This window comes from Megascapheus bottae, chromosome 20 (assembly GCF_031878675.1).
Source record: "Megascapheus bottae isolate mThoBot1 chromosome 20, mThoBot2.hap1, whole genome shotgun sequence".
NCBI lineage: Eukaryota > Metazoa > Chordata > Mammalia > Rodentia > Geomyidae > Megascapheus > Megascapheus bottae.
In genome coordinates, this window is record NC_143528.1 from 14898630 (window position 1) to 14922206 (window position 23577).

General features: G+C 34.3%; 1 protein-coding gene across 2 annotated transcripts in view; it reads left to right on the top strand.

Moving 5' to 3' along the window:
- Tusc3 (tumor suppressor candidate 3) overlaps positions 1 to 23577 on the top strand; it is a 127762-nt gene that overhangs the window by 99712 nt on the left and 4473 nt on the right. For both annotated transcript variants that reach the window (XM_090353990.1, XM_090353989.1), the window contains 2 exons: positions 16405 to 16468; positions 21769 to 21843. In XM_090353990.1, coding sequence (XP_090210116.1) covers positions 16405 to 16468; positions 21769 to 21843 — 139 coding nt within the window. The remainder of the gene's footprint in view (positions 1 to 16404; positions 16469 to 21768; positions 21844 to 23577) is intronic.

The window sequence follows — 23577 nt, forward strand, 5'->3', positions numbered from 1 at the left end:
CCTCTGAACTCAGTTTTCATCCTTTAATTCATCTCTAAGAATTTTTTTTGTAAAAGGTAATGAACTGGGGGGTTACAGTTATATAAGTAAGGTAATGAGTAACTTTTAAAACACTGTTAAATTTAATTTTATTGTAAAGGCAATGTACAGTTGGGTTACAGTTAAATAATAAGGTAATGTATACATTTCTTGTTGAACATTCCTCATTTATCTTCTACTTTCCCTCTCCCCTGCATTTACAATGTTTCACCAAGGCTCTAGGTCTATATAAGTTCTAAAAAGTACACCAAACAAAAAGATGTTCAGGATTAGGATGGTGACAGACTGTTGCTTTTATTTTCCTTTTTTCCTCCTGCCTTCTTTCCATATTTTTTATTGTAATTTATAGTGGGATTAGAGTTATAGTAGGTGCATTACTTCTCACACATTGATACCCCCTCTCATGTTTTAGTCCTCATTTCCCTCCCCACCCTCTCCCAATCATCTTGTTTTCCCCCTTCCCTTTCCTATTACAACTAAAAAATAAACGGATATACAATATGCCAGGCATGCTGCCATCTGAAAGAATGACATTGTCCTATTTGTAAGGAAATGGAAAGACTTGGAAAAAAGCATACTAAGTAAGCCCAGACCCAAAGGCTCAATGGTTTCCCTAATTTGTACAAACCTAGAACTCCCCTAGCAGAGGATTACAGTAGTTCAAAACCTAGATACATAAGATTATATAGGATGAGACTAAATGAAAGGATCTCCAGGATATAGAAACAAAAGCTTTATCGAGTGTGATTATTGTTCTTTATGTACTATGTTATTTATCTTCTCTTTTGTTTCCCTTTGGTTAATCTCATATTGTTACTGTATCTGACTTTGTTACCTGCTGCTTTTATTTCCTAAAGTAGTGATTCTTGAAAACGTAAAGCTGAAAACAAATAGCAAAGGAAGAACCTTCAAAGTGATTTTTGCCTTTTTAGATATTTTAGCCTTCCTCTCATTTAGCATATATACCCAAAAGTTGACTTTGTTTTTTCTAAAAAAAATTTTTTATAAAAGTGACATAGGTGGTATTTAGAACCGTGTTTACTCAGTTATTGCTTAGAATAGTTTTATGCCTTGAATACTCTCAGTAAATATGATTAATTTGTAAATGGGTTTTCTATGGTAATTTAATATACATTCACATAGATCTAATTTAAACTCTGATATGTATTCCTAATTAAAAGATGTGACAAGAGAAATTTCAGAAGACTTTAGCCCACAAAGACATTTCTGTGCCTTTGTACTGAAACTATAGAGAAAGAAAAACAATAGGGCTAGGCTTCTGTTCAGCTTGTGGTCTTAATATCATTTGGAGGCTACTACTTCATGTATTTATTCTGTAAAATGAGCCTTAACATTTTTTTTACTGTACAGTGTTTCTTATGAGATAAAATCCTAAGACAGATAGCCCTTTGTCAAGATGGCTGCCAGAACAGGGCCAGCAAGAGACTCATCCAGGGATGATGAGGAAGTGAGTGGAGCTGGATTACACCGAGCGCAGGTTGCCTAAGAGGACAGGAAGTCTACTTGCATTTGTAAAAGTTGGTTTCTTCAAAGACTGACACAAAGACAAGTAACATATCTTCGATGGGATTGGAGTGCACAATTAAGCAATTGTGATAGGAAGATAGAATAACCCAGCAATTTGTTATCTAATCATTTAACATTATGCACCTCCAGAGCTTAATTCTACAGCAGCTATATCATCTCACTGCAGGGAGATCTCTGAAAGCTCATGCAGAGCACATACTCCAGCTTTTTCTCATTTAAAAGCAAAGAGGAATTTTCATACTAGTAGTCATCCATCATTTGTTGAATGCCAGTTCCCAGCAGTACTACTTTCTGGACACTGGGGAACATCAACTATCAAAGCCAACCAAGCAGGCCCTAGACATGGAATCCAGACTATGATGCTAACGTCGAGTAGATAAGATCAGGCATTCACAGACACTGCTTATTTCAGTTTCCAATGTTACAGCAGTTTTCTTTCCCTTTCTTTGTAGATTCTAAAGTAAAGGAAAATAGTGTGTGGCTTTTCCATTTTCAAAATACTTTGCTCGAACAAAGGGTCAAAAATAATATTTAAAATTGCAAGTAGAGTTAACAAGCAATTCTACAGAGAAGTATAAAAAATATACACAGCTTTAACAACATCTGTCTCTTTTTTTCAGGTTACTTTATCTTTATTATACATGTTAACAGTTCTTCTGTCTCACATGGAGGGATAATTTGTTCCTTTAGGGAAGGTTTGTTATTACTTTGTCAGTCAGGCCTGTATATTAAATTATTTTTCAAAAGCAGCATCCATTGCAGTCCTCTGAGCCATCCATCCCTACTTCCATTAATCTTACTATCGGTGCACCCCGAAAGCATACTCATCAGAAGAGCACATCATTTGTGGCATGTATGTATAATTGATATCTGAGCTTCTTTATCTGAAATGGTTTGTTGAATTGGACTGAGCTAACTGGACAAGATAAAAGGAACGTAGGGTTATGTTTTCGGATCTTCATTTTGTGCCTAGGTTTAAAAAAAACGAGAATTATCTGTAAGTTTGGTGTTTATGTTCACATTTTCATCTATCGTGAAATAATATTTTTAGGGTTTTCTAAGCTTGTTTTAACAAATTTTCACTTCATTGAACAAAATATAAATGATAGAGAATATAAAGAAAATTAATAGTGCAGACAATGTGGCACTGTGCTGATTTGCAAGTTTGTGTCCACTTAACAGTATAGCAATCATTACTGTGTAGCTCAAGGTAAGCTGTATAACTGCATTGGTGCACAGGACATAAAAGACCTTTTCTGTTAGAAAAAGTTGTCTTACTTAAAGTACGTAAACTGGAATAAAGCTTGTATTTGTTTTAAATTTCACTATAAAAGGTTTTGTTTGAATAGTACGTTGAGCGTGGCATACATAACCCACAATTTTTTACTGCATGGTAGTTCAGATGTGAATAAAAAAAGTGTTTTGTTTTTCATGAATGTGCAAAAGCACTTACTGCAAAATGATATGCTGCTGATTTCATATTGGACTCATCATTAATGAGGCACCCTCATCTTAAATTTCTCCAGTTTGCAACATAGTCATGCCTTGAGTTTTGCACAAGCTAGATCTTTGAGGTACATATTAAAGTTACTGTAACCCTGTTTCTAGTTATAAGTTGAATGAATTCTTCAAGATTTGCTATTTGCACTTTGGTTTCAAATTTACTTTTTGTTGTTGGTCGTGAGTTTTTGTCTTTGTGGGGCTTGAACTCTGGGCCTAGGTTCTGTCCCTGAGCTCTTTATCTCAAAGCTAGTGTTGTACTACTTTGAGTCACAACTTCCAATTTTCTGATGGTTAATTGGACATAAGAGTCTTAGTTACTTTCATGCCCAGGCTGGCTATGAATCATGATCCTCCAATTGTGAGATTCTCAGCCTCTGAGGAGCTAGGATTACAAGTGTGAGCCTCTGGTGCCTGGCTAAATTCATCAAATTTTAATAAGTACATAAACTACCTGTCAAATCTTACATACCATTGATATTTCTTGTTGTTTGCTTTATTGTGAAAATTTAAGTGATTTTATATGTCCGAGGATTTTTTTTTTACTTTATGGCATTATAAATGAGTTACAAATTTCAGAGTAATAATACTAAAGGGATGACATAGATGGAACTGGAGAAAATTTTCCATTCTTTGCCTAGGTCATACAGAGTATTTTTTTAAATTAACATGATTATTTCAAATGATTTCATCTTAATACATACACCTATTATATAATATGCATATACATATATATTAGATTATGTAAGGCAATTTGTATAATGGTGGAAACATGTCATTTTCCAGTCTAGGCTAGCAATTTGTCATATGTGGTTACTACCATCTCTTCATGCAGAGTATTTTAAATTCTCATAAATTCTCATAGAGTGTCTGTCTCTCCCCAACTTCTGTTTTTCTTTTTCCTTCATTCTATTAATCTATTAAGGTCAGCTTTAGTTAAATGATAAAATTCAGTCAAGTGGGATGCAGGCAGAAGAATGAGTGTTATTTTACTTCTGTAAAATAGAAATGAATAGTACTTTTATTGTATATATAATGTTGAAATGATGTTCCTCCTCTCTATTCTGTAGCAATTATCTGCTTGTGTAAATACAAAATTCTCTTCTGAATATCTATAGTATTAGTTTCTCTTATTTATAATCTTAATTGTATTATGTTTTTTGACAGTACATCACACATGTGTCAAATGAACAAATGTGCACATTAATGACTTCTATTTAATTCTCATTTAGATACTGCCTGTATCACCTTACATACTTACAAAATAGGAGTGGTTTGTGTTTGCTTGTTTCTGGGGCAGTCTGAGAAACAAATTTAAAGTGCTTAATTTTGTTTTAACCACGTGACCACTGATTATTATGATATTTCCAGTCTTAAAAAAATGCTTGTTCATTATATTTAATTTCCCTAATGCCAGTTACTATTTATTACATATGTTAATCCTACCTGTATGGATTTGTCAAAATAAATTTTAATAGTATAATAGCAGAGCTCCAAATACTGTAAAGATACTTCAATTCTCTCATAAACCTGCATTCCAGTGAAAAATATTATACTCTCCTATCAAATCTTGTAATAATACAAGAGCATTATTTTAAAAAGTAGCAGCATTATATTTGAAATTCAATATGCTGTTTATGAACTTATTAAAATGTTACAGATTGAAATCAAAGTGTAAACTGTAAACGTTCAGGAATGCCTGTCTCATTTTTTGAGAGCATCACAGGAGTTCTCTGCTCTGTGATACATACAACAGTTTAGTTATACAGTAGTTGGCTCCGTATAGTTTGTTTTTACCTATTCAAAATTATACGGCGCCAACTGAACTATGTAACTTGAGGGGAAAGTCAGACAAAGGGGAAGAATGAAGGAAGCGGTGACATTAACCAGAAAGTATTGTGCTCATAAAACTATAGGGAGCAATAGAGTACGTGCTTTTCTAGGGTACATGCTCTTGATGGTTCAGAGTGGGTTCATGGAGAAGTCCCAGTTCCCACATCTGATGATCTATAAATTTACTAAGTACAGAGGACCTTCAGTGTTTGAGACAGTTCTAGTAATGGCCTCTTTATAGGGCTTTGGAACTGGGCTTAAATGGGTTTCAGTAGGCTTTTGAAGGGTGGGAATTGATGTGAATGAAGGAAATTTATATGTCCTGAATATACTCTTATTGTAGCCTCAGCATTGTGAGAAACTTGTGTCAGTTCTTCCATTTTATACTTTTTAATTTGGGAAGTTAGGTCATTGAGAAACATTATTTGGATGTTCAGGGCAAAATTAAATAGCAAAGCTAAGTTCCTTTAGTTAATCATATGAATTATGTAATCACTATATAGCAGGTATTTTGTAGGATTTAATATCTGTGCCTTTTTTCATCTTTCTGAGTTATTACTCAAATCTTTAGTATATTAAATGGCTTTCAAATTAACTTGCTTGTAACAGATGATACTATCTGAGATTCAGCCACTTTTATAATTCTCTGTAAACAATGAGATATGTAATAAGGTAATATAAATGTATATACATAATTGAAAAATACTTACATTTTTAAAGTCTAAATTTAAAAGCTTATTAAAATAGTTGAGTATGAGGGCTGGGAAAGAGTGCTTGCTTAGCATGCATGAAAGCCTGGTTTCCGATTCCTCGGTACCACATACTGAGGAAGTGGTGATGTGGCTCAAGTCGTAGAGTTCTGGTCTTGAGAAACCCAAGGACATGCTCATGCCCTTAGTTTAGTCCCCATGACTGACAAAAAGAAATTTTTTGAGTATGAGGTTGAAATTGTTTGGCGTTTCTTTCCTGTCCTGAGCTTTTGTGATGATGTGATAAGCACTGTATTATTAGTTTACCTTTTCAGTGAATGAGTATAACAACATGAAAATGTTATGGCTTATATTAAACCTATAACTGTACATTTCATCATTAGTTCTTGATCATCTGTTAAATCTACCACACGTTAATATTGGAAATGAAAGAATGATTTTTTTCTGTCTTGATATGTTCTGAAACTGTAGGCAAAAAAAGATATCTAAGTTTACCACAGCCATACCACTTATATATAAAAATTTCTATGAGAAGATAAATGGAGATATAGCCTACTTGGAAAAAATGTAATAGAAGGAAGTCTTCTAATTTTACAGTTGCAAATAGGAAAGGGATAACAGACATATTAATTTTCTGGAGCCATTACCAAAATGCTACACACTAAGTAGCTTGAACCAACAGAAATATTTCCTCTCATAATTGAGGATGATAGAGGTCTAAAATAAAGCGGAACTATCAGTGTTGGTTCCTTCAAAAAGTTGTCAGGAAGAAAATCCCCTCTCTGTCTGTCCCAATTTCTGATAAATATGTGCAGTTTCTGGCCTTTTGGCTACCCCACTTCTATTTCTGCCTTTACCTTCACATGAGCTCCTCTCTGTTTCTCTGTGTGTTATCATGAAGATATCTGATGTTTAACTGCAACTACTTCTAAATAGTCAGTTTCTATGTAGCCATGAATTAAGGGTTGAGCTATTACTCAAACCACAGTACTGAGCTAGGTAATAAAGAGGTAAAAAGAACATAAAGCATAAGGCATGAAGAGTGACTGAGAGATTTGGGATTTGCTCTAATCCATTTTCACAGGATTACCCCAGCAGTACTCATTATCATTCCAAGATACTTACATTATCATCTGTAGTCATGTAACTACCAGAGCTTAACCTGGAAGGGAAGGATTTGCTCATTTGTTGAAGGTATCACAAGTCACTGGCCATCCCTGTCCTGCATTTCCCTGCACTTCTCTACCTCTCCCCCTGCTAACATTTTGGACCCCTGTGCATACTGAGCTAGCACTACTATTGAGCTCTATCCCCAACTCTCTAAAGGTAATAGTCATAATATTGGTGGATAGCTTACCATATGCCCCCATTCTAACAGAAGTACCTCTTCAAAGACTATGTATGTACAGACATATTGTGCAGTACTTGAGTTTGGACTTAATATGAATTGAGGTATTGGACACAATTTATCCCATAATAGAGTATATGTACTGAAAACCTTTATTGAAAGTACTGCTCACAATAAGTTGATTACTTTTTTCTTAAGCTTTAAAATATACTCAAATGAACATGTATATGGTTTACTCATTAAATTTTCTTTTAGTGAAATGCACATTGAAGCTACAGTAAGTTGTTAAAATTATGAGTAACTTTAAACAGAGTCCTTAGCCTGAGATAACTTATTGATAAGATATTGTTTGTATATTCTGTTGTACCTGTTGGTTTTTCTCAAAATGCTTCTTTTTAATTATTGGGATAGGATTGTATTTGTTGCCCTTTACTTCAAACAAATTTATAAAGGATTTGGGTAATTTACATATAAAGCAAATTTATGTAGGCAGTAATATGACAATACATAATTTGGTTTTGAAAACCAGCAAACTAATTAAATATCTGAAGGAAGAATATGTGTTTGTATATAGGCCATATAGTCACATATACATACCACATACATATACATACTGTGTTTGAGGTGGTTTGTATGTGTTTCCTGAGTTGTTGTTTTGCTTAAAGCTAGTACTTTACCACTTTCAGCCACACCACCACTTTTGAGTAGATATTTGAGTAGGTAATTGCAGATAGTCTCACAGAACTTTTATTTATATATATGTATATATAGTAAACAATTAATAGAAGGGCTACATTATATTCACCAGATGGAAGGTGCATTACTTCACAAACATTGCTACTATCCTTTCTCATGTTTTTGTCCCCTTCCTTCCCCTCACCCCCTCTTTCTGCCCATGCTGGCTTGAAATCATGTCTTTGTATTTCTCTCTACATTTATATACATACATGTGTGTTTAATATCTAGTATTTAATTATAATTACACATATATAACATATATAAAACCCCAAAACATATATGTGTGGTTCATGAAAAGTGTTTTCTGATTAAAATTTAAAAATATTGTAAAAATAATTGTATTTTATCAATGTAAGTATTTTTGGATAAGTTTTGGCTTTATTTTTCCAAATATTTAATTTGAAACCATACTTTTAATTTTCTTCTGTATACAAATTAGCTTTTGAAAAAACAGAAAAGATTTTGGTATTTTTCTCTGTCAGCACTGAGACTTTTTTTTAAATAGATATTATACAGACTAATGGGATGAGTACGTGCTGCATTGATTATGCCCACCCTGCCCTGTGCCCTAGCCTGATCCTTACACCTTCCCAGGCCCTCATATTTAAATTCTGAAGAATACTGTGATTAACCCTTTCTCCCCTCAAAGATTTGGCTTTCATCAGGAATATATATTAGTGATTTCATGTAAATTCACCAGATTTTATTTAAGCCTCAGTATAAACAGAAGTTTCTTAGTTATTAGAGATATATTTTAATAGCTATATATTTTTATTTACAAATATTAAATACTGTAATAAAAACCAGAACTTTCACATTATTTTTGCCGAGCTTGGGTGGTGTCCCTGAGCCACTTTGTGCCACTTCTCTATAATAGACTACTTATAAAAAGCCAGAAGAGTTTCATACTTTTCCGCCCAGGTTGGCTTCACACCACACAGATGTAAGCCATCAGTGCCTGGCCTGTTTATTTTTTAAAACAAATATAAGACTATTAATAAGGAATAAAATTGTTTCCTTATACACTAAGGCTTCAACATACATAAACCCATTATGAAATATGCAATGTAATTATCAGAGGAAATACAAGATTTTAATTGTATGCTTATAGTACACAATAACCACCAGATGTCAATATTTTTGCTAGGAAACTTAGGCAAAAATTGCTTGCCGAATAAGAAATACATGCAATGAGCTTAGAACAAATCTGAAAAGAAATACTACTTTGACAGTCTTACTTTATTCATCATTCATTTTCTCTAAGATTAAATTTTTCTTTTATTGTGAGGAACTCAGCATTAGCTTTGAGGAATAAAATGTAATTACAAAATTTTGAACAAATGCTCTCTCAGGAATTCCGTAAAGTAAATACAAAGATCTTCAGGATTTAAGGAACTGTTATGTTGAAATTATTTCAAAATACATTTATCTGTTTTCCAACTTTACCCTTTGTAGTAGCCACTTCAACCTTAAACCTATTTATATAACGACAAATGTATTGTCTTTTATTGACGGGTGATAGAGGAGTTATATTCATCAGGTACTAGGTACATTACTTCTTGACCATTGATACCCCTCCCCTGTTTTTCTTCCGCTTTCCTGGCCCCTATGTACCTCTGAGGTTATTAAGAATGTTAAATTTGGGTATTCTCATTTAGATTTCAGTGCCCTATATGTTTCTATGAACTTAAACTTTAAATTTTGACTACATATTCTATCAATTATAATCCTGCATATAAAAGTCTTGCATAAAAACACAGTGATAAAGAAAAGCTCTTGTTCTTCCTTCAGAATGTATCTAAGGATCAGATCAGTCTTTGCCTCCTGCTATTGCTCCAGGAATCTCTTCTCTCTTTACTCCATTATAATCTGTTTTCAACATCTACCCACTTAATACTCCTCCTGTGGCTCTGAATAAAATCTTAAAAGCCTCATCAGATAAAAGAAAAGCCATGGTTGGTTATTTAAGTGGCAGGATGCTAGCCAATGAGTGGATGCATCAGGTACCAAGTTAAAAAAAACTCAGTATCAGACCTTTAAAAAAAAAAATCCTCAGCAGTGCATTAACTACTTACTGTTCCCTGGACACTTTACTACCTTAGTACCTTAGCAGTGAGCATTATTCCTACCTTAGTACCTTAGCAGTGAGCATTATTCCATCTCCCTTCCATGCACATTCTCCCCAAACAGTATCACTACCCTTTCTTGAAGTCCCTTGCTCAAATTGCAAATGCATTGTCTGTGGTGTTTATGCTGATGTCCCTTCATTAACTTGATCTTCATTTTCAATATTTCACCCCGCCCCTTTTTCTACTTTCTGTTCATATAAAACTCTGCAGAAATATAGTAGGCAGTATTTTACCTTATGCACAAACACACATATTTATATACTCACTACTTTGTTTTGGTTTTTATCTCATTCCAGGACCAACACATAAGTATGTGCATCCTAAATCTACACCCATGAGTCTAGGAATATGATGCTTTGTGCATTGGTAACCCTCACATAGTAAGCTTAAAAAAAGATAATAGCACACCAAAAATTTAATGTCCAGATAAACACAGTCATTAGCACCATTACTAGTTAAACTCATTCCGAAGGCCTACAAGGGCATGGTACTGTCAACCATGTTGTGGGACTAATACTTGAGTCCTTCTCAGTGCCATTTTCATTTCCCAGGCAAGTTTCATTTATCACAATGCTATAAACTATATTTCACATGTCATGTTAAGATAGTCTGTGATGGCAAAGATTTAGCAACTGTAGTTTCTTAGATGTATTTATCAGGTTATAGTGTCTAGTCTTGAAATGCAATTGACAATAGGTGAACTTTTGGGGAGAATAATGTTCTCAGACTAGATATGATGAGCACAAAATATCAAATATTGTAAAAGGTTTGCTATTCAAGAATGAGAATTACCTGTTCATTCATGTAACTCATCATCAACCTGAGTACGTTTATGTAGAGAGAATTATCACAACACTACCATGTGAGTTTAAGAATGAATGGTGGGCATGTGTATTCAGAGGTACATAAAAGAAGGAAATGTAAGAGCGACATTCTGCTTCAGAATGAACAGTAGTTCTTAAACATTTGATTATGACATTTTTATTCTTTTAAATTTTTTATTGTCGAGGTAATATATAGAGGGGTTACAGTCACATTTGCCAGGTAGTAGGTGCATTATTCTCACATATTGATACCCCCTCTCATGTTTTTGTCCCCATTTCTCTCTTCCCACCCCCTCCCAATCATCTTATCCCCCCTTCTGTTTCCTATTTCAAATAAACGTATATACAGTATACTAGGTAACAAAGTCAGACACAGTAACAATATGAGATTAATCAAAGGGCAACAAAGGAGAAGAAATAACATAGTACATTAAAAACAACAATCACACAAGATAAAGGTCTTGTTTCCATATCCTACAGATCTTTTCATTTAGTCTTATCCTATATGACCTTATATATTTAGTTTTACACTACAATTTTTATTCTTTAGTTGTCTCACAAATGGAAAACCTTTGTGCTACAAAAATATATTACAAAAATTTCAGCTAGATTTCCATTCTAGATTGGGGCTCAGAGAGTACCCCCAATGTATTCCTTAGAGTAATCACAAGTGAAAATACTAAATTAAATGATACATTTCAGGTTATATTCATTGTTTTTCTTTTTTGATAGAGATTAAGACTTCAGTTTATAATGATGAAGTGAGAATACTAATGGGTTTTTATTTTAGTTTATGTTTTACTTCTGTACATAAATACCTGTCTTCCTCACATACGTTCTGGCCTAGGGCCATAATTCCACAAAACTTTGAAATACTCCCAAACCCTGATTAGGAACTAGTAAGTTATCATTTATTTATCCATTTCTATTAGGCTTAATCCAGATGTCCTTGTGAATTAGCATGTCCCTTAGAATACTGGACAGTATGGTTAAAATAAAAATTTTTGCATTTGCTGTGGGGTTATCTGTGTGTATCCTCTTTACTGAATGAGATACAGATCATTCTGTTGTTTGAGCTCAGTTTGCACCCATGCCTGTCATAGTTATATTTTGTGAATAAAACTATACTGAGAGTACAGCTTTTCCTTAAGATTTTTAGATTAAAACCTTTTCTTTCCCATATGGCCTCCTGCAAAATATCATATATTTACAGTTAGTAGCTTATCAGCAATACACATTGCTGTGCCAAGAGTTGTTCATTATACAAGTATATGATGTAATACTTCATATGCATGCAATTTTGGGAATTCTTTTGAGAATCACCAATTCAGGTTTATTGATAAAAATGTCTAACCTACACATAGGATAACTTCTTTTGGGAGTATAGCATGCCCACGAAAGAGTTTGACATTACATTCTAGGTCATGCAGTTCTGCTGGAACAAGACAAAAATGTCGCTAATTCTAAGGTAAGAAGAATGAGTATTTTCTGCTAACAATTGCTAGCTAGGGACAAAATACTCCAAATGGCAAATCCATAAGGTCTATCATTGTTTTTGTGAACTGTTTTACTTGATATTTCATTACTATTTCTAGTTCAGGCCAGTTGTTTGAAATGTGCAGAAATTTCAAGCATGATAGGTACACCTTCTAAGGAAGTCAAACATAGGGAATTTGTTATGTGAATATAGCTAATGTGTATTTATCCCTGTGAATGTAGGTAATGTGTATTTATCCCTCTTTTCAAGCAAATCCTGAGGGACTTGACCTATATCTCATCTTGCTTTTGGTGTAGTAACCTCGTAAGAATTAATCCTGCCTCAAAAAACGTTGACATGGCTGGATGAATACAAAGACTCTAGGGATGAGACTAGAAAAATGGAGGTACCAAAAAATTAGGAATCTGTTTTCAAACAATCTTTTAAAGTGAAAGGACCTTAGCCTATTTTGTCCAGTGACAGTGATGACCTGGGAGTTTTCCTTTTCTCATTAGCTCTGTAGAAGCGTATGTACTTGCTTGCCTTCTTTCAGTCCTCTAAGTTCCTTTCCTCCTCCCTCCCTTATCTCATATTTGTCTCTTTACATATTTTTACTAAAGGCTCAACTAATTTTTCTACCTTAGACAGGATTATAGTATGATATAATGGCAAAGTTTTAGGATACCCTTAAAAAACTAATGGTTACACTAAGACTACTAACATTCAGGAAAGAATACCTTTTAACTCTCAATTCATGTAGGTTAGACTAAGAAGAAAATTGAAAAAGAAATAAAAGTTACTTCATTTTAATATTCTCAGCATCTGAATATAAAAAAATACATGTCTAGAGTATTAGACCATGTTTGTACTAGCTATTTAGAAATCTTATACTTACCTGGGTTGAGATATGTTAAGTATACTTTCCACAAAATTCATACACTAAAGCTTTACACCCAATGTTACTATATTTGAACATCAGTCCAATTCTAGGAAGTAGATTTAAATAACTTGATTAAGAATGACTTTTTACACCTTATAATCTGAGTGTTGCATATCTGTCCACCAATCCTAGTTCACAAAGAGATCACATGAGTACACAGTAAGTTGCTTCTTCAACCCAGGGGAGAGCTCTCAATATTCCTTGATCTTGGAATTACCAGTTATGCATATTTAAAAAACACAATAAACAGAACTGAATCTGTTCTACACAGAAATGCAGATCTCTCATTTATGGAAGATTTAATCAGAAAAGCTGTGGCAGTTATAATAGGAAATCTTGGGGGGGAGGGAAATGGGTACCAAGACATGTGAAAGGGTATCAATGTATGTGAATTAATGCACCTTCTATCTGGCAAATATCATGTAACCCTTTTACTAATTACAATAAAAAAAAATCTTAAACAGCTCAGATACCTCTAGTTTACTTAAAAGAAAGCAGATCTTTTGCCTCTATGGAACTGTAAGAGAACGTACAACATATTTCAACTATACTCTATTGTTAGGTTGAGCAAAAGGGTAAGAGTGTTCAAGAAGCAATCTATACTTTATGTGACTTATACAACTAGCTCCCCTATACATCACGTTATAATCATAGTAACATGCATGAAAGGAAAATACCAAAAAAATTATGCCTAAAAATTATTCTGTGTGGATTAATAGACATGGATATAACTCATGATAAGAATTTCTTTGAAAGGAAAGAGAATAAATTTTTCTGGTTCTTAAAAAAATATTATGCCTAAACAAATAGATAAAAAGGTAGTAAGAATTATCAAACGAATTCTAGTTTAAGTCCTAAAGACTTTTGAAGAGTAAAAAGATGGTCTGAAGTGAATGTGTTTCTAAATATCCTTTAAAAACAATTAGTTGAACACTTAAAATTCACTTGTGAAAGGTAAATTTTGGAATACTATTTAAACAGTTTAAAATGTTCAGAATGTAAAGTTTGTCTAAAAACTATTTCATTATTTACCACACGGCCATATACTGTGCAACCAACCTAATACAGTAATACCTCATTTGATATTAGAGTATTTTGAGGAATACTCTTCCTAAAGAGGAGATAACATGGTTAAGTAATTGTTCAACTCAGTTGCAAAATCAGGATTGTCTCCAAAGGCATTCTTCTCTTCTGCCTTTTAAGCATCAAGCTACCAAAATTACAGACCAGTTACCATGAAGTGATCAGTTAAGGTGCAGTGTGAGAGAAATTCCCATTTCTGGGCTATTGTGATTGGAAAGACGAAATGCATTCTTTGAAATGATATTCTCTTACACATTTGAAGAAGCATTAAAGGGCAAGGTAGTGATAAAATCTGATCAATTTTTACCAAACTGATGGAATTTAGGGTCAAAGCAGAAAGAATGAAAGAGAGTTTGCAACTGCCTAGGCCAGTAGATGAGTGCCAGGCACATCTTGATCCTTACTTCTTGGGACACTCACTTTTCATTTCTTCCTAGAAGCAAGGACAAATACTTTCTGAAGTTGAATGGATAAGGAGAAAAGGAGAGAGTAGAGAAACAAGCACGGTTATAAAGTTTTGGAATAAGCAACTATAATAATCAAGTTGTGTTTTCTGAGAAGACTTAAGTACATTCTTGGATAGAAAGGAAGGTTTATCCTTTCAATTTGTATTCAACCATTTTAGGTTTTAGTCTGCCAGATGGAGTCTGCTAGTGCCGACTAACATGTGGAAATGGATGTATCTCACCCTTGTAAATATGAAGATCATCAATACAGACTTGCTCATTAAAGCCATGTCATGGAATGAAGGAAGGATGAGAAAACGACAGACTTAAATATATAGAACTCTAGATGCTAAAAGTAGAATTAAATACTAGAAAATCTTCAGAGGAGAAACCAGTGAAGTAATACCAGTGAAGTAATACAATAAAGAATGTCATTTCGGTATAAAACATCTTGCAAAAGAAGAGATGGGCGTAGGATTTGGCAGCAAAAAGCTCAATATTGAGAAAATTCTATTAAAACCCTTTTTTAAAAAAAAATTTGGTACTGGAGATCAAACCCAGGACATTACACTTGCTAGGCAAGCACTGCCATGGAGCTACATCTAAACCCTAAGAACTTTTTAAATAGGCACTTATTAGCATACAGTGGTTGTACAAGAGGTTGCGTTTTTTGTTGTTTTTGTTTTTGCCAGTCCTGAGCACTGTCCTTGGACTCTACCACTTGAGCCTTAGCACCACTTCTGCCTCTTTTCTATGTCTGTGGTACCGAGGCATTGAACCCTGGTCTTTGTGCATGCTAGGCAAGCATTCTACTACTAAGCCAAACTCCTGGTCCCAATACAAGAGGTTTTATTGTGATATGTTTCTATGTATCTACCTTCGCCTTTTCAAAATTTCAACAGTTTTTATTGCCTGTTTTCATGTATGCATATATGAAGCACTTCAGTCTCCTTCAATCTCTGCATCCCCTTTCTCAACAGAATCTTCTTACTTTATAGTCATTTGTTATTGTATATTAGTCATGCCAAGCAAATTCACTGTGGTATGTTGTACACACACATTTTAATCAGAATATCCTAGTGCTCTTTCCCATCTGCAGTCCCATCTCCAATCTACAAAGAAGCATCTCTTTCCTCCCTGCCCATCCTCCTCGATTCTAATGTAGACAAAGGACCTTGTAACTCTGTTAAATGAATCTGTGAAAACTTTCTTGTACTATTATATTCACTTATTTTGTCATTGTGCTAATGTTTAATTTGACTGTCGTGTAGCTTTTAACTTTTTTTTATTTGATATATTTTCAATCTTTGATAATTTTGTTATCTGGTTAAAAAAAAAAAAAGGAGTGGCCTATGTCAACAGACTGACTTTCCAGTCCAGATTTCATCAGTTAATAATTCTGCAGTCCTGAACAGGAGATTAAATCTCTCCAAGTCTCAGTTTTCATAGGGAAAATGACAGGGAGTAACTTTCATAATTTTTCTAAAAAAAATACAATGAGAACACATATGAAACCTGTAAAGCCTATCAAATTCGAATAGCCAGATCAGATAAGAATTTTTGCAGTAGTCATTTTATGTGTGCAGTAACTTAAGTGTGAATTCAACAGAGCCTTAAGGATGAAGTTTCCCTTCATTGCAGATTTAATATATGTAAGCTATAGGATTTAAACTTAGGTCTCTGGAACAGAACCTGAGCTCCTAACATTATTTGTCATTTGCCGAACAGAACATGAAGTAGTTTTTATTGTATGTGGTTGTAAACTTGGTGTATCTGTCTTCTCTTGCAGAGCTACATTCATGGGAGCAGTCAGGCCCAGTTTGTGGCAGAGTCGCACATTATCCTGGTACTGAGTATCCTTTTAGACAAGTGAAAAGCGGGAAGGGTAGAACAAAGCTAGAAGCAGATAAATTCGTTGTGTTCCTATCAAAGTTTCTTAAAGGCATGAAGTTCTAAACTTTAAATAATTCATTTTGTCATTTTTATGTTAATAGTTCCCATCTACAGTATAATTTTGTTATTCTGAATCACTGATAAGTCTACGGCCATACCACCCTGAACGCGCCCGATCTCGTCTGAATCACTGATAAACTATTTTTTTTATTTTTTGTTACTACTGAATTTCAAAGTTGGTATGAAAACTGACATGTACTCTGCACTGATTGCCTTAGCTAGTTTTTTGATGTAGTTTATAGTATTTTTCTCATTAGCATCTTACTGTGGAGGAAAAAAGTCTTTATAATATATAATATAAAGCATGCAAAAGAACTTGTATCTTTTGTATGAAATGGGTTATATAAAATGTCAACCTCTCAAAGTGGTATGTATTGTAATATATCATTTATTTTTCTCATTTTCCTATCTCAGAATTTTATATAACATGTTTGACATCTTTATTATTCGACAAAAATAATTTTTTCGTGGTTATTAGTGGTATATAGTGAAATGAAGTTTTTTCAGAATAAATTTGTTGCAACCTTCCAATCATGTAATTTACAAAATAGATGATAGTGTTTAAAGATTTGATTTTGGGAAAGTGATGTTAAAACTAGTGTTTTAGGGGCCATAAGTTTGACCTAGTGAAAAAGTGCTTGTGTAGCATGCACCATGATCCAGGTTCAATACCTTGGTACCATATGCATAGAAAAGACCAAACTCTGTAGAGCACAGGACCAAAAGTATCTGTGAATAAACACATTTTCAAATTCTGTCACATACTTAAGTAGCTACTAGGTTTCTATACCCCAACTTCAATACAATAAGTCATTAACACTGCACATCAGTAAGACCTTAGGTGACAAATAAGATATTTGAGATGATAAAAGAACAGCTCAATAAAAATATAAATTCATTTTCCTTCACAAACATTTAAAAAAAGATGGCTTTGTTCTTATAGCAAGAAATATAAATTGTTTGTCGCAGATAAGCTGTTTTAGCACTATTTGTTTACTCAAGAGAAATTTTCTTTCCTCATTTTTTCCAATCAGTAGCATTTTTGCAATATATTGTAGTCAGAATACAAACCAAACTGATCAAGGCCATGGCTGTAATCCTAGCTAATCAGCAGGCCTAGGTCTAAAGGATAATGGTTTCATGCTAACCCAGAAAGAAAAGGTTCTGAGGATGCATCTCAACAAAAAAAGACAGTAACGTAAAACAATACTCTGTGTGTGGCTGAAGTGGTGGAGGGCCTCGAGGTTAGACCTAATATCACACACACAAAAACAGCCTCACAAGGCAGTATCATACCTGTAATCCTAATCAGGAGGCTGAGATTTCAGGATCACCATTTGAAGCCAGCCTGGGCGGGAAAGTCCATGAGATCCTTATCTCCGGTAAACTACTCAGAAAAAGCCAGAAGTGGTAGTGTGGCTCAAGTGATAGAATGTTAGCCTTGAGCACAGGAAATATTCAAGGGACAGTGCCCAGTCCCAGGACCAGCAAAGGTAAGTAATCCTCACAAAACTACACACACACACGCATGGAATACCTAGCAGTGAAAACCTGTGCTGAGATCATCATTCCTTTCTATTGTAGGAACTTTCCAGTGTTTTATTTCATGGATCATTGACATCGGATCATTGACATCAAGTTAGTTGTGATTTAGAAGAAATGACTTCATACTGCTTATGAAAAGTCGTCTATAGAAATCCTAGCAGTAACATTTAATCAAGTTTAAAGTTTCAGTTCCCTTTATGCTCTCAGTAATTATTTGCTTCTTCACCAAGAGAGTAAAATTGTATTTCCTTTTTGTGATACTAATATTGGAACGCAGACACTTGAACTTGCTATTAAAACCACACATTCCAATCCTTTTTGCTTTAGATATTTTTAAGATCTGGTCTCACTTTTCTGCTTTGACAGGCCTGGACTATGATCTTTCTACGTATAATGCCTACACTGTCTGTATAACTTGGGTGATAGACATGAACTACCACATCCAGCTTTTTATATAGACCAAGACAAGGTCCCATGAAATATTTTGCCAGGTCTGCCTTGGAACCAGGCAATCTGGCTCCTATAAGTACCCATTTGGGAAATTATTTTTAAACATTTTAAATACATATTAACAATAAAGTGTTAACTGCCAGTTTATAATTTTCATTATAAATTTTCTTGACAGCCTGCTTACATTTTTGAACTTCTATATTTTTAAATTATTTTGTTTTCCCCTGATTCACAATAAATAAATCCCAGAGGGCTACTTTTTGTTTATCTTTTTGGCTCTCTTCCTAATTTAGGAAGCCACATTATACAGTGCAGTTGCTACATGTAATGTTTTGTAAGGAAAACTTGAGAAAGCAAATGGAGTTGTTTAGTGTCATAGGTTGTAAATTCGTTTTCCACAATTTATTTACTACACTCAGGTTTGAGGCTATTAGCTTATATTTCTCTTCCTGAGGTCATTTTTAAGAGATAATTTTGGGCTGGGTTCTCTTGGCTCATATCTATAATCCTACCTACTCAGGAGGTTAGATCTGAGGATTGAGGTTCAAAGCGAGCAAAAGTCTGTAAGCAGATGCATGGCTTAAATATTAGACTGCTAGCCTTGAGTAAGAAAGCCAAACAAATGCACAAAAACTTCCTCCTAATGTCAGCTTTATACAACTAATTTATCACATATAGTACTATGCATTATAGTTAACATTTATGTTCTTAAAATGCCTAAGGATATCTTTTAACATAATATTTTGTTTATCCAAATGTAAGGACAGTGTATCGGAGCCAGTGTAAGGGTGCTCATGAGACAGGTATTTCTAATTCTCTGCGTAAGTGCTTCAGAATGGTTGATAGTTACACTAGGGGGAAAATGTCACAGGTTGTTGGTCTGGGGACAGAATTGCATATTAATAGGTTGAAGAAGCTTTTTACCGCAGTTTTATAGTATTGGGGAACCATAGAAACCTGTCCTTCCAGTAGGACAGTCCCAGGGGGGATGGTTTTTTTCATGAGGTCACTGTTTCCCCTCACATGAGGGGCACAAATAGGTGACTTCACTCCTGTGTTATCCTTTTTCAATTTGCACAGAAACATATTTTGTATATCTTATATTTTGTCGTATTTAGGAATGGCCTTATAGAAGTGGTATTATCAAGCATGTTCTTGGAATATGACTCTATTCCCAGTGATTCTTGAGTTCTGTAGAAATTTTTGACATGCTGAAACTTTCAAGTTTTTGTTAGTTTTGATGCTTCAATTCCCTTTTTGCCTCATTAGTAGTGATTATGTGAACTCAAACTAATTTGACAAATGCTACTTTTTCTTTATTTGTTCCCAGTAATAGTGCACTAGGAATATGATTAAAAGCAAATATAAAATAGAAATTATATGAAGATAGAAAGAATTTAGATATGTTTCAAATAGAATTTTGTGAATAATTTGTACATTTATTTATAAAATTTAAAAACATGTTACTTTCAAAATATACTCATATTTTAATATCTTTATGATTTTTAAGGATAAAGTTCTATGGTCATATTGACCTGGAAGTTTCCTTTCTTTATTCACCCTCATTTCATCTATTAACTATAATACCACTCTGGGGTATTTCTTTCATACTCTTGTCATATTGTTGGTTTCTAACTTGCATTCAATATCTTTGTAACATGGAAAAAGTTATTCAGACCACACCTCCTTGGGCTTCAATTTTCCTATTTATAAACTGATAATATCTATATCAAGTATTCATTGCTATTGGTTAAAGATAGTAAAGAAAACTACTTCCTTTTAGCAGATCTCCGATCAGAATAGAACCAAGTTATACAGGACATGAATTGTGAGGCAATGCATTTCAGGCAATTTAGAACAGCAAGTTAATAGACCCTGTGTACAGGAATATCTGGCTTGTTGGAAGAATACTGAAAGTAGTACAAACAAGAACAAGGGAGTGTATGGTGTTATTGGGGTGAGGAACAAATGATGTAGCTTTAAGGTCTTTACGTTTTACTTGGAGTAAGAAAGCTAGTAAAATATGAATGCATTACCTAGCTTCCTTCACAGTTATTAGAAAAGGCCAATGAATTTTTTTAAGATCTAGGGGTAGGAATTAATTTCATAACTTCATAACACAGAAACAGCAAGCAAAATTTATCAAGAAAAAGATAACTGAATTTGAACACATTAAAGTAAAAGCCTTCTTTATAACATAATGGGTTGAGAGAAATAGCATAGAAAGTTCAGTCAGTTTCTATTAAAGATACCCTACCATTAAGAAAAAGTATGTTTCAATTGGAAAAAGATATATAATGCACAGAAGACTGAACAAAGGGAAAATCTTAACGGATTTCCTAGGCTCAGGTGGAACATTGTTAGTATTGCTCCACGTTTAACTTTTAATCAGTGTCGACCATCTGTCACCATTCTGTTTAGTGAAATGTAGAAAAATGGAAACTAAGCTGGTTTCCAGTGGGCTCATGCTTATAATCCTCAATACTATGGAGTATGAGATCTAAGCATCACAGTTTAAAGCCAGCTCCAGCAGGAAAAATCCTTGAGACTCTTCTTCAGTTAACCACCTAAAAGCCAGAAATGGGACGTTGGTTCAAATAATGGAGAGCCAGCCTTTTGCTTTTTCTTTTTTTTCTTTTTTTAAACAGGACTTCCAGGATTGCCAATGAAATTAACTGTGACTGTAACATTTTTATATAATATGTGAAATGTTTAGAAAGCTTTTGAAATTTTATGTGATCCTTATGTGCTATGAAAATTTTTAAATTTAAGAGCATTTAGAATTGATTTCCCCAGTCTGGAAAATTAAAGTTTCAGGTTATAAAAGTTAAAAATGAAGGCTCAACAGCCAGGAGCATAGCCTAGTGATAGAGTGCTTGCCTAGCATACATGAAGCCCTGGGTTCAATTCCTCAGTACCACATACACAGAGAAGCAGGAAATGGCACTGTTGCCCACGTGGCAAAGCACTAGCCTTGAACAAAAATTGTCCAAGGACAGCCTCAAGCCCTGAGTTCCAGACCCAGAACTGGCAAAAGAAAAAAAAATGAAGGCACAAAGAATGATTCCAGTTATGTAACGTAACAATCACTAGTTTTATATATCTGATTGTGTAATTTAGCCATTCTGAAATACTGTTTTCAGTCCATAAATTCAATAGGCTTTGTGCACTTCTGTTTCTAATGCTTCCTTGACAACTACTACTGATGCTGCCATCACCATGGGGATGGTTCTTTTAAATGAAGCCGCAACTTCCAAAGGAGATGTGGGGAAACGACGGAGTAAGTTTCTGTATTGCACTTTTGTTATTTTAACATTTATTTCGAGCAAATGTATAGACAAGCTTTGTTAACTTAAGATGTGGTCTACTTCCAAGAAATTTAAGGTCTCTCCAATGTATATGAATATCCTTGAAAATATATTTCATCCCTGTGGAATGTTGTATAATACTGGATTGAGATGGCATAGCTCTTCTCAGGAATGCCCTGCCCCATACTTAGTGTTGAGCAAAATCTGGGAAATCAAGTATATACTTGAAGCATGACTAGTATGAAAAAGCGTAGCTGTATAGTCTCCTCTGCAAATATTTTATTACCTTCAAAACCTTATATCTACATCTTTTGAGGAGGTCATCTTGATACTGTCATTACAAAGGCGTTATCTATTCTGCTACACAATACTTAAAACTCACCTCCAGTTTCAGCATTGTTGGTGGGAGGTGCCCCCCCATGACCTCCCTTTTGTTAGGCAGATGCTTTATTTACTATTTGAGACATATCCCCTGTTCATTTTTAGCTGTTTTTCAGGTAGAGTCTTGTGTTCTTTCCTGTAACCAAACTGAGACCTACATAACTTCCCATGTATTTCAGATTGCCTACCTTGTTTACTGAGATGGACCCTTACCTCTAGCTTGCACTACCCTTCAGATTTTATTCTTTTTGGTCTCTGCTTCCCAAGTAACTAGGATTACCGGTGGGAGAGACACTGCACTTGGCCCAAATTGTTTTGTCCTTTGATGGGAGTATCCTTTTTAGGAGGTTGTACTTCTAAGTACTTTCATTCAATTTTGGGGGGAACTAATACTGGAACCTCAAATTTGTTTCACTAGTTGAGCCATAACCACACCATCCCCTCTTTTTTGTAATTTTTTTAAATTAAAAATTTGTTTTTATATGTAGTCCCTTCTATTTTGTTTGTGTACAAAGGAGTTGCCTTTTGTAAAGCAGTTCCATCCCTGCCCCTTATTTTTTTTTTTGCCAGTCCTGAGGCTTGGACTTAGGGCTGAGCATTGTCTTTGGACTTTCCTCAAGGCTACACTTCTACCACTTGAGCCATAGCACCACTTCTGGCTTTTTCTATGTATGTGGTAGCCAGGAATTGAATCCATGGCTTCATGCATGCTAGGCAAGCACTCTACCACTAGTTCACTCTCCTGGGCTCCACCTCTTAATTTTTCATTAGGCCAAATTATTTTATTGTAATTAATAGAAGGGTTAGTTATATTCACCAGATAGAGGGTGCATTACTTCACACACATTGATATCCCTTCTCATGTTTTTGTCCCATTTCCCTACCCCACCCCCACCTTGTTTTCCCCCTTCCCTATTTCAAATAAATAAATAAACATATATACAGCATACCAGGTAACAATATGAGAATAACTAAGGAACAACAAAAGAGATGAGAAATAACATAGTACATTAAGAAGTTATGGAATTCCTTTCCCAATTCCTATTTCAGTGTGACATTTTTCTGCTTCTATTTGAATAACAATACGTTGCATACATGGTATCAACTATGTTCCTTTTCTGCAAAAATGACAGCATTTAAATGGAATATTCACTTTTCTGTACCTTTTTTCATCCCTAACGATACAAAGATCGCGACGAGGCTAGAGATGTATATATCATTTTCTCATGTTAACCATGTTACTAGCTTTGGTTCACAGTTGGGCAACTTTATCAATCGATTCATGACACATACAAACAAAGTCTTTGTATGTATTTGTAACAGCT